We start from the raw sequence: 13,091 nt of genomic DNA, 5'->3' as shown, positions 1-13,091 counted from the left end.
GGGATTAATATCCAAAATATTATTGGAAATAATTTTTTTATTCACAATTAATATTTAGATTAAAAAAATCCAAAAAGAGTTAATATCCAAAATATTATTGAGAATAATTTGCTTTTATTCACTGTTAATATTTGGATTAAAAAACCTCTAATGATTAATATCCAAAATACTTTTTTAGGAATAATAAATTATTATCCCTTAATAATATAAGGGCAAAGAAACCTATGAAAGGTAAACATCTGAAATATTGTTATGAGTAATCTAACTTGTTGATTCCATGGTTTATAAGTTGTGAATGTATGAAATACTAAGGTAAAAATAGGCTTTTAAAGCACTTTGAATTTCCTTGGATTTCTAACTTAGTTTTTTTTTATTATTATTTCTTTTCCTTGTGATTTACGAGTCGCAAATGCTTAAAATACTTTATAGGCATATCTAAAGGTATGATCAATATTGACCAAATGATCTAAAGGTATGATCAATATTGACCAAATTTTTTTTTTTTTTTGGACTTTGAACTCAAGTTTATTCATTATAGCAAACTTATCATAGAAAGACTGACTAAAGAACACCAAGACAATAGCAATTATAAGGCGAACCAAATACCAAATAGCTTACCTTAAGTAGGGCATACTAGGGATGCCAAAACCTTTATTTTGCGCAACTAGTCTCTTGTCTTATAATCTCTAAAAGACCAATTAGGTTTTCTAATGACCAAAATATTATATGACAACTTTCTTTTTCACAAAACAAAAACACCAGCAATTATCCCTCGCTTCGTGAAGGGTTGCTGCGATGGCGCGCTCTTGAGAGGGTACGATAATGAGTGGCCTCAAATAAGTTTTTTTTTAAAACCAGAGCTTAGCAAATGATCATTTATCCTGCTATATCAGGCTCTAGATGCTTGCTTTAGTATATAAAGAGTCTTTTTTAACAAGTAGACTCTATCTTATTCACCTTGAATCATAAATCCTTCTGGCTGCTCCATATATAATTCTTCTTATATAACACCATTTATATATGCTGATTTAACATTTGTTTGGAACACTTTTCAACTATTATGTGCTTTGTTTTATCCAATTTAGCAATAGAAGGAAAAGTGTTAGAGTAATCAACACCAAAAATCTAAGCATACCTTTTAACTACTAGCTTGCCCTTGTGCTTATTGATTGAATTGTCTGTATTTAGTTTAGTTTTACACACTTACTTCACTTTAATGACTTTTTGTCTTCATTTCAACTAATTTCCAAGTATTATTCTTTTGAATCAGATATCTACTCCTTTTTTTGTGCCTTTTGTGGTCTTTGAGAGCTTCTTCATATCTAACAAAGTCATAAATTGCCACATGAAATCTTTGATAAATGTTTAAAAGTGACTTTGTGTCTTTGATTGGAGGATCATTATCTAGTTCATTCTGCTATTAAGGTGTTGTTTGATCTTTAAAAAGATTGTTCTTTTAAGAATCCTTCAAGTCTCATTGCTCATGTTCATTCAACTTTATAGCTCTTGTAATAATCATCTTTTATTTATAAATGATATACTTTATAGGTTTTAGAGGCTGAACTGTAGCGTATAAAGATGTCAAAAATTGCTTTCTTATCAAGTTTTTCATGCTTAAATTATGGAATATGAGCAAAACACACACTACCAAATATTTTAAGAAAACGTAGTAAATGTTTATATCCACACCAAGCTTCAAATGATATTTTATATTTCAAAAACTTTGTTGTAATTCAATTTTAAAGAAAAATTATTGTATTAACTGTCTCTGCCTAAAAATCATTTGGCAACTCCTTCTCGTGTAACATATATCTAACCATCTCCATTATATATTTGTTTCTTCTTTAATTGATTTTATTTTGTTTTGGAGTGCAAGGAGCAGTGTTTTCATGCTCAATACCAACATCTTGATAAAACAAATTAAATTTTGTTGAGGTGTACCTTTTTCCCTTATCTGAACTTATAACTTAAATTTTGCAGCAACTTTGATTTTCTATCATTTTCTTTCACTTTCATATAACTTTAGCCACTTCTAACTAGACTTTCAAGAGAAAAATCTTGTACATTCTTTTGCCTTTGACTTCGTGGTTTTTCTTCTCTTATGACTTTTGATCTAAGTCATGGTTAGATTGTTTGGGGAGGAACTTCATAATCCTTTTCCACAACTTCCCATAGAATTAAGGCTTTCATGTATCTCCATTTTCACTCCCAAAGCTTTCTTAAACTTCTAGAAAATTCTAGCCACTTCTAACTTGAATTTCAAGAGAAAAATCCATTACATCTACCTTTGACTTCCTGGTTTTTCTTTCCTTATAACTTTTGATATAAGTTATGGTTGGATTGTTTGACAATTGAGAAACTTCACAATCCTCTTCCACAACTTTCCATAGATCTAACACCTTCATATATCTTTATTTTCGCTCCCAAAACTGGCAGTTTTCTCCATCGAAGACAAGAGGAGCAATTTGAGAAAAGCTGGTTTTAACTTCCATCATAGGTCCTTCAAAAGAAAGCTATGATACCAATTGATGATTTTTTTTCCGAAGTGAAGGAAGAAACACAAGATATTTAGAAAATGCAAGGATAAAAATACTAATTTGCAACAAACAAGGGATAATTGATTACTATTATTATTTAATAAACATCCTTACAATTAAATAATAGTAGAAGAATGAAATGCTAACTAATAGCCGCAAATCATGTAATGATCTGCCAGCAAGATAACAACTTCTAAAAACTAGGACAACTTTATTGGCTAGAAACAAAAAATATGAAGCTCATAGGAAAGAAAAGTAACATGGACTTATGGTAGTCCTAAGCAATCTTCAATATTTTCCAAAAAATTAATTTGTTTCAGTAGGAATTAATTTTTTTTAAAAAAAACATGATTCATAATGTTAATACGAATTTCTCCAACCCAAGCTTTTCTTTTGCGTCTCCATTTCTGACGTTGCGTGTCTTGAAAAATGCCTTCAATTTTAAGGTCTTGACAAGTTGATAACCCCTTTGCATGCCATTTCCATGGCATATAGAGCAAATGAAATTAAAACTGAAATGCCCTAGATTACATACAAGTGCAAATCCGCAATATGATAGATTATTACTAATTACTGGTGCTAAAATTGACTGTAAGATTTCTCATCGGGTGCTTTTTCTATTTTTTTTGTTTGTTGCTATTTGATAGAAACAGATGTAAATTAATTCTACCCTGATTATGTTTTCTAGCATTCAAGTTTGCCATCTGCTTTCTTTTTTTTATCTTCAACATGCTTATAATTCATTTGGTGTCTCTCTTTTATCTTCAAAATGCTTAAAATTCATTTAAAAAACTAATTTAACTCAAAAATTTAAATTATTAGTTAAACTTCAAAGAATAGTTCAATATTATATTTTAATATACTTTCTCAATTGAAAACTATCAATCTAAAAATTAAAATTATTAGATAAGTGGTGATGAAATTTGAATTCAAAATCGTTTAGCCATTAAAACTTTAATATTATATTAAAAAATTTAATATAAAAACTTAAATTTTTAGATGGTTTCAATAATAGTTCTCAAACATCCACTTCATTCAATTCAATGCAACTATTTGTTATACCATGCAAAAATTTTATTGAAAGGACAGCGAAATTTTTTCAAATTTTTTGGTAGTTTCATTCATATAATCCAATCGAAGTTAGAATTCCCAAACATTGTACAAGATAATACAAAGTAAACTTGATGTTCGCTTTCTTCATTACACTCAGAGCTTTACAATAGCAGAATCAACTGGATCTGTGCAGAAGGGCAAGGATACTCGCACATTTTCTTATAAGATACGGATTCCATATATGTCATCATAAGAAGTACTGAATATGGCCCATTTATGTCATTATGTCCGCCTTCCAGGGACTTCATCTGGAATGAACTTGCACGGGAACTCTATACATTTTGATGGAAGAACATCTCAGCCATCAGAATCAGTGTCGCGGAATGGCAGGGGAACTGCCTTCACTGCCCTGAACTTTCCAACATTATTCAGATGTTCATTCTCCAACCTGTTTCGGCACAATCTGACGAATATTAGAAGATTGGAATTTTTCGTCTCCATAGATCACAAAGTTCTTGTCATCAACATTCCTAAGTTATTTGAGGTTGAAATAAAATGTACCTGTAAAAATTCCAATGGCCACGTCGAATTACCTCCAAAGAAGCCAAGAAAAAATCTAACATACGTGACTCAACCATATTGAAGCGGAACCCCATGACAGTCTCCACCCAAGCAACTCTAAGAACTATGTTCAGGGCCTGCAATTCAACTTCTCAATCTGTTAACTTCCATACTTAAACTTTTGAAAGGAAGGACTTGCAGGATTTAAATGGAGGGAGAACTCACGATGGACATGTAATAGACGCTTTTGTTCTTTAGAATCAAATCATCTCTTAGCCACAGATTCTTGGATTTAGAGTTGAGAAGTCCCCAGTCCTTAACAAAATCCCAGTACAATTGATATATGGTAGCAAACACAGAAGTAACCAGGACTATACCTAACCATAGGTGGTTCTCCTGATTAGCGTAAGTAAGCCTCGCACCGGCTGCCACCATGGCAGAAACGTACTTCCCCATGTTAGCCAAATGGTTCAGGTCACTTTCATCAAACCATCTTCTTGCACACTTTCATTAACAGAAAAATGTATTAATTGGAGCCATAAAAAAAGTTGGTTATGAGTAACTAAAAGTTAAATAATTTTTCATTATCCAATAAAAAATGTGTTAATTGGAGAAAAAAAAGTAAGGGGTATATATTATACCTGCATAGCACGCCAATAGTAAGGCAAAAATGAAATGACATAAGCAAGCTCCCTGTATAGCCTTCCGGAGTTGCAGGTTTCATATCTATGAGTCTTGAAACTCCCAGCTATAAAGTAACAAGCTGTGGATTCCATGTACCTCATTAATGGAATCTGTATGAAAATCAAAACGAGGATTATCCGGGCTGCAAACTAATAGAAATCAAGAGAGAAGAAAACATAGAAGGCTTCAAGCAGTAAGTTATATGCTAATAAGAGGAATCACCTGGCTAGTAAGCTGGTCTGCCATGAAAAAGTCGACCATCAAAACCTGCATATATGGTGTTTCAATCAAGCAAGCCAAAAAACAGAATTTTGCGTTATTACACTGAAAAGTTTTTATAATGTTCAACAAAATAAGCAAGCATACCTTGTAAAATGGAGAGCAGACTGTGTTTCTTATAGTACGGACGAAGCAATAACGTGTTGGGCGATAGAAGATGTCAAATGGGCAAATGAGCACGAAAACAAAAATCTGAGAAATGTGTTCGGTTATCAGCATCAATCTCTAGTTTGGTATCACATCAATGATTTCTACTTTTGCAAACATTCAATGCTGGTGCATACAGACTAGTAGGAAAACTTAAAACAGGAACCAGTAACACTTACAACGAGGAGAATCCCAGGAATGGCATCAACATGGTTTGGCGAAAAACCACTAGCTCTTAAGAGAAGATGGATTACCATTGCCGCAACCACCGAGGTCATGAAGGTGGTGCAAATGAGAAAGGCGTCTCTGTACTTGAGGGCTGTGCTGGGTTGGAATTCAAAAATGAAGTTGTAGTTGATCCTTGTTCCCTTCCACATGAAGAGGTTGCACCCATACATAAACAAGTGCAAACTTAACAAGGCAAAGACACTGCATGATCACATTTGGTTCATCAATTGCGTTGTTGCTTACAATGTGCGTTCTCCTACTTAATAAATCCTTCAGTTCTTGTCAATCCAGTTACAAGGAATGCCTTTTTAGTCACCAAGTCCATTAAAACATAACAAGTGCTTCCAATTCTTTGCCAAACATTTTTTTGTTAAAAAGATTCTAGAGTAAATGGGCTGCTAATTGCAACATTAGTACATAATTTACGATTTTTTTTGTCAAATCGATCTGCAAGTTTTAAGTTAAAAATCATGTAGACAATGTATGTGAAGAATTACTAGGTGGATTAAAGATTATGTTTATAATAGTCACCTGAAAACAGGGTAGACAGTTTCCACATATGATCTCTCAGAATTTGGCCTAAAAATACCAGATAAGTGAGCCAAGATTGCGTATACACTGAACAGTGATACAAAACAGCCAGTAAATAATCCTGCAATAAGCAAAAACAAAAAGGGAAATCTTCAATTGATGAACACAAACAGAATTTTCCTGACACCACCAGCCTCACTGGTTGATGAGTCCCTCTAAATGCACTAACAAGCATGAATGAGGGTTAATTCTACTAATGGGATTAGTGGCCAGCACTCTATGTTGTCCATTACAGAAGGTGATTTTTCTGTCATTAGTTAAGAAAGCAGAGATGTTACATAATCTTGTTCCGTTTATATCTTGCAGTGTGATTAGTCGTATTGGACCAATCATGGAAGAGAATGCTTAGACTGATATTTTTTTTTTTACATGCTAAAAAAGCCAAGGATATAACCTGAGCCCAAAACCATTCCGTATCCAAAGTCAAATCTCACAACTTGTATTAACCCTTGGGGGCTATTCTCTTCTCATTTATTTTTACCTCGGGAGAAATGATTTTTTCTCCATATTTCTTTGCCAAATGCACTAAATTAAACGTATAGTGATGAATATTGCTCTCAAATATTAATGATCCAGTATAAGAGAGGAAGGGAGAGGGAAAGACTAGTTACCAACAAAAAAAGTGACCATGTGAGACTCTCTTTGTCTCTGGGGTCTCAGGAACTTCATAGCCCTTTTCCTGTCATTGTTGGCGAAGTGCTTTGTGAATATGGACTCCACATCATCCATTAGCCTAACAACCTAATCAACAAAGTATATTATTACCCATAATGCTTATTAGAAAACCATTAATCCCACTCTCCAAATGTAATTAATTAAAACCAGTAAACAAAATGCAAATAACATAATTGTGGAGATCAGCTAACCGCAAGATGGCACAGACATTAATTTTGACATGGACAGACATTTGTTAGTGGTAGAAGAATTAGGAACCAAAGCATGATCACGTGCAATCGATCAAAGGATGCAAGAGCACCAGACGCACAACAAGGCATCTTATTACCTTATCGGAGCTAATAAAGTGGGATCTCTTCACTACTGTTAAGTAACTTGCCGATGCCTGCTGATTGGATACCTGTTTATGTATAAAATATCCCAGTTTTAATTCTATAAACACCAATAGAAGTTTATGCAAATGACATATAGAGTAGGAAAATCTTAAAATTGCATCACTAATATATTTAAAATTATAATAGTGGTTGAGGTTTAAAATGTTTTTTATTTAAAAATATATTAAAATAATATTTTTATATTTTTTAAAATTAGCATATCAAAATTAAAATGATAATAAAACATAAAAGAATAATTCTTATTAAAAAAATAAATTAAAACGGACATGAAGTCCAGCCCGCTACCTTAATTCTTCAAAAAGAACTCCAATCCCTCTTATCATCAATCACATCATCAAGACTATTTTAAATCATGGGATGAGATAGGTAAATTGGTCGTGTTTGATTCTAGGTTGGCTTCTTTGTTGGTCTCACATTCTTCATGTGAGGAACATATATATTGATGTTTTTGTCTCCAACTCAAAGTTAGAAAAGGTTTGCTTTCACAAGATGCAAATATTCTTAATTTCTGAAACTGAACCGATGTGTATGCATCCTCGCGGTTTCCTTGCAGGGATGATTTCATTATTATTAGAACAAATTAAATTATATAATAATCTTCTATCAATTAAACATTAAAAATAAAGGTTTTTCTTGCGTTAGCTAGAAACAGAATTAAAAAGAAATAAAATACAATTCATTATAATAATATCCGCATATCTGGCTTCCAAATATACAGTACTTAATTTTTAGTACAGATTAGAAATGAATTAGATACTTTAATTCACTTGTTAAGGCTTTTGATAATGGAAACGATAGTGGTTAATTCCCCCTCTTTGGGCTTCTTTTTCTGATTTTGTATAGGGCTCTACCCTGTTTAGTTGATTTTGATCATTATAATTTTTCATTCATAAAAAAGAAAAAAGAAAAAAGAAAAAAGAAATGAGCTCAGATAATATTATAACCAACTGATGGAAAATATATTTCGATCTCTTCCTTCCATGACCAATCATAGTGCCAACATGTGTACTGAAAAGGCTGAGTGGGACCACCTTACCTTGTCGAATTTCTTCAATATTTTCGTGAAGGCCACCATATTCAGTGAGCTGCCAACAATAGGCAAACACATATGTTAGATATTTCATGACACGAAAATCCTTGGAAGTTGCAAGTCTCTCTCTCTCTCTCCGTGCATATTTTAATAATTGAGATTTTATAAATATAATCAATTGAAAATATTTTATACACGACAGTCCATGCATGGAGGATTTTAGCAGCGCGAATACTTGATCATTTGGTCAGGAATACATATTGGAGTAGGAATTAACCTGTACGTTTTAAGTAGACCAAGGCCTCTATAGAGCTCCACAAATGCACCTCTAATCATCTTCTCAGCACACTGGATCTTCTTTCTATTAATGAAATCACCGGCACCTTCTTTTTTAGGATTATTGACCAAATCTTCCCACAACATCGATGTTACGGCTGTGATTGTTCGTGTTGGTGTCGTAGCCGGAATGTCAATCCTCATTGCCATCTTATGTTTCCCTTTCTTTGTTTTTGTTCTTGTCGCCGAGTTGATGAAATTGATACCATTTTTCTCTAGTGCTGCGATGATTTCATCAGTTTGTGAATCTGTTGAGATCTCATTTGATTCACTTGCACTCTCTGCATGCATGATTGCAATATCAGAAACACGTACTATGCACACAAACAAATAGATATTGCTCATAAAAGCAAGCTAATTTGCAAGGAGCTAGCACATACACTCGTATGCAAAATTAATCCTAGGCCTTATTGGAAATTTGCTTCTCGTCTTGTCACTCTCTCTCGTATGCTAAAAGCCCAAAAGTTAGAGATTCAACTTCGTGTGTAAACGGTCTAATGAGTGTAGAATTTTTACGAAACTGATTTAATTTGTGAAGATGTGATGGGTCGTAGCTAGATGTTGGGCTGATAAGATTAGGGACACCAATTTCTATGGACAGCTAGAAAACTGCTGTCCTCTTATCTTATATCATTATCTTCCACCATTTCTATCCATCAAAGCTTTCCACATGAACATTTCTATCCATCTACTCCTATCAAACTAGATTCGCTAAGCATCAAACATCAATAAAATCTTTCTTTTTAGAAACATGTCATCTGATATGGTATTCCGTGCACAAGATTATCATCAGAAAACATGCCACTACAACACACTAATTTTTATTTTTTTTCATCCAATATTTTCTCTTCTTTCGTGTGTTCTGATCGAGTCTTGCCAAATTTCTGTTTACAATCTCCATTATTTTTTTAGCTTTTGTTTTAATGCATTAATTACTAGTGTTAGATGACTCCCTCTCTTCCCATCTCTGGAAAAGTGTTCTATGGACCGTAGTTTGACAATCGTGAATTAAACAAGAGATATATTTCTGATGTGTGATCTCATACCCTCCAAGAACCATATTGTAAGAACAGTAACTACTTAATTATCAGAAATATAGATATCTTTTGCATCAAGGAAAATTCAAAATAGAATAACATTTGAAAGGAATTAATTTGTACGTTTTTTCTACTTATTCCTTGTGCATGAAATGGGATTCCCCCCCCCCCCCAATTTGGACTGTGCATATAGTCTATATAATATAGATACGGATGCCATACGACAATAAGCATCATAGAAACATTTGACAAACAATTCAAAGATTCCACGTAAGACAACTAGATAGAATCAACACATCTCTTTCTGAAATCATTCACATCATGGCATGACATCATACAACCATTAGTTTTAGTTTAATCAAATTGGGCACCCAAAAAACGCGTCCAACCAGTTAATACGTTCGTGTTTTATATGTGTTCTCATTACTTAAAACAAAAACAAAGAATAAATAAAAACATATAAATTGTTTAGATGTATTTACTGATTTTTTTTCTTCATAATAATGAGATATTATTGATGGAACAGTCTATTATATATTAAAGCTCTAATAAATTAAGATTCAAAATATTAAAAGATGTTAAAAAAAAAAGAATTGACAAATTCCTAAATTAAGAACATTTCACTTATTAGTTCATAATAAAATACCATTAAGACCTCTATTTAAAACATGCCCGTAAAATTACTGATTTTATGTTAAGAAAAGAGAAGGAAGTCCTAACCAGAAAAATCAGAGTTCCGAGGTGAAGATGACCAGGAACGAGAAAGAACCCCGGCGTTCGGCTTACGGCGGCGTTCATTGAGGATCCGTTTGAGGTCCAGTAAAATCTCTAGCTGCTTGTTTAGAATCTCTCCTCTTTCAAGAAACTCACTCTCTTTGGTCTTGTAAAACTGGTTCACTTTATTTAGCTCCTCATCCAATCCCTCAAAAAACACCCTCACCTAAAATATGAAGACAAAGAAATCAGAAGCCCTAAATGTGTCTCTCCCCCTCATAATTGTAAGGAACATCATAGAATAAATTAGTAAAATTAATCCACTTATTTTATTTTATTTTAAAAAGTAAAACCTAGTAAGTAACAAGTGTTTTATAGCATATTCTGAGGTCATGCGACTATTTAATATATACCTCATCTTCTTCTGAGAACAATTGAACAAGCTCAGTTTGGTACACTCATCACCATCCTCCATTCTCCTGCTCTTTACCTGTAACCAACGAAAAATATATACTAAACAACCTCCTTGCCTTTTGCTGAACCTTTTCTTTTAGTTTATATTTTTATCGGAGTCCCTGTTCTTCTCTACGTTTTTCACAATAATATCGTGACATTGAGCACCCTATATAACCGTTTCCTTGATTTCGTGAGAGAATGGATAAATTACCAAAACTAGATGAAAAAAATAATACAAAAAGAAGCCTCACTTGCTGGATTATAACAACATTTCCTCGAGTCCCATGTATCATCATTAAAGTGTTTAGTGGAGGAATAGAAGAGCTTCCACTTATGCAATAGCTAGAGAAATTAATTAAATATTTAATTTAGCGGAGAGAATTGTATGACTTCTACATCTGTAAAACAATAGGTTTGTGACTTCAAAAGAACGGCGACAGATGCTGTAATAAAGATGCCTGACCCATTCATTCAACGTTGGGTGTCGACTACAGGGAACTCTTAAAATAAGAGAACAGCAAAAATACCCTAAATAAAACCAAAAACCACCTGGAGTTCTGTAGAGAAAGCCATTATTTTCTGGTACGATGGTGCGTCAGCATGGACTGAAAGCGGACGAGGAACAAAAACAGAGGATATATACCCAGAAATGATGAAAACCGAAAGGCGGAGGAATTTATGTATCGGCGCATGTATCTATACATCCGAAAACCTGATACTTTATGGGTGTAAAATTGATGCCCCGCTGCTCTGAAAAAAAATGATTTTTTTTTAATTTTAAATTGTTTTTAATATGTCGGTGTTGAATATAAATTTTTAAAAATAAAAAATATATATTATTTTAATACTAATTTAAATAAAAATATTTTTAAAAATAATTACTACCACAATTAGATAAAATTGCGCCATAATATTAGCCTCACAAAACAAACACAAAAATCTAATCGAAATACTCCAATTTCTAGGTGTGTGAACTTACCGGGAAAGCCAATTGATGGCCAAAATCCCATCTTAACTATTCATGTACCCAAAAAAACCCAACTTCACCCAAATGAAGATGGAAGACTACACGTTAAGACATGAATAATACATACACCAATGTGCACATGATGTACGTGTGTGTTCATATATATGCATGTATGTAGATGTTAAGTTGACAAGTACCTGAATGATTTCGGTCATGGTATCAGAGTGGAAGAGCTTGCTGGATATATTATTGGCGAGGGAGCGAATGGGATCAAAAATCGAGAGACCATATTCATGATCAAGAACATGGTGGGGATGTGCGGGTTTTTGTGAGAGCTTGATCTTCTTTATCTGTTTTTTGAGTTGCCAGTAGTTTACAAAGGCGTCCTTCCATTCTGGGATTAGTTGAGCTTCAAGCTCCTTTGAAAACTTCACCATTTTCTTCTTTCTAAATGGAAAGGAATTGTTGAGAGAAAGATAGGAAGAAGAAGAAGAAGGAGAGAAGAGGCCCTTAGAGGGTGTGAGTGGGATTGGGGAGGTTTATATATATAGAAAGAGGGAAAGATAGAAACGTAGGGGGGACTGAAGTGAGGTCGTTTGTTAGTATTCACGGACACCATGGCAATCTTTTCTTGCACGCTTAAGTTAGGTAGCTAGAAGTGAAAATTGGAAAATAAAAATTAAATAAGTTTTCAGTGTATTCAAAGGTAAAAATAATGGGCATTTGTATTAAAAATAAATAAATATGCAATTGTATTATTGTCTACAAAACATTGCTTGTTTGATATATTGTGGTTCATGATGCTTTTAAAAAATATTTTTCAATTGAAAATATATTAAAATTAATTATAATTTTTTTATTTTTAACATCACCAAATCAAAATCATAAAAAACACTAAAAAAATCAATTTGATATCTTTTAAATAAAATACATTAAAAAAATAAAAATTACCACACTTCTTAAACACTCACAACTAATCCTATGTTAATCCTAATTTGACTAAGAACTAGATGGTTAACCCACAACAATGTGTGTGTGTGTGGGGTTCACAAAACAAGACTAAAATTATTAAGATATATTTTAGACAAAATTATACTCAACAATATTAAAATCAATTTATGTAGTACCTAGAAAAATTATCAGTAACCCTAAATATCAATAGATGAAGGAATCGATCGGTAAAAAAGCAGGCCGACAGAATATCAAATACAACAAAGAATTAAATCTAACAGTAATATATCTAACAATTTCAAATATTTTTATTGTATAGTGGAAGAATCAGTACAGAGAAAATCAATCTTATCAAACAAGAAATATTAAATTATATATGCTTCTTATTTCATGTAATCTGTATATTAATATACGCACAATTAATCTCATTTATCTCATGTTCTAAACTCA

The 13,091-nt window shown here is 32.8% G+C and overlaps 1 protein-coding gene across 1 annotated transcript; it reads right to left on the bottom strand.

Annotated features, from left to right (window-relative positions):
• Positions 1-3,641: 3,641 nt before the first annotated feature.
• Positions 3,642-12,214, bottom strand: PHO1 (phosphate 1). The gene is given in 16 exon segments (XM_011032160.1): positions 3,642-4,038; positions 4,152-4,288; positions 4,377-4,655; positions 4,793-4,945; positions 5,058-5,102; positions 5,202-5,306; positions 5,441-5,690; positions 6,021-6,141; positions 6,692-6,821; positions 7,084-7,155; positions 8,187-8,235; positions 8,458-8,797; positions 10,274-10,493; positions 10,681-10,724; positions 10,727-10,757; positions 11,888-12,214. Coding segments are annotated over 16 exon segments (2,307 nt in total). The 5' UTR covers positions 12,128-12,214; the 3' UTR covers positions 3,642-3,947.
• Positions 12,215-13,091: the final 877 nt, after the last annotated feature.

This window comes from Populus euphratica, unplaced genomic scaffold (genome assembly GCF_000495115.2).
Source record: "Populus euphratica unplaced genomic scaffold, PopEup_1.0 scaffold17.1, whole genome shotgun sequence".
Taxonomy (NCBI): domain Eukaryota; kingdom Viridiplantae; phylum Streptophyta; class Magnoliopsida; order Malpighiales; family Salicaceae; genus Populus; species Populus euphratica.
This window is presented reverse-complemented; position numbering and strand designations above follow the sequence as displayed.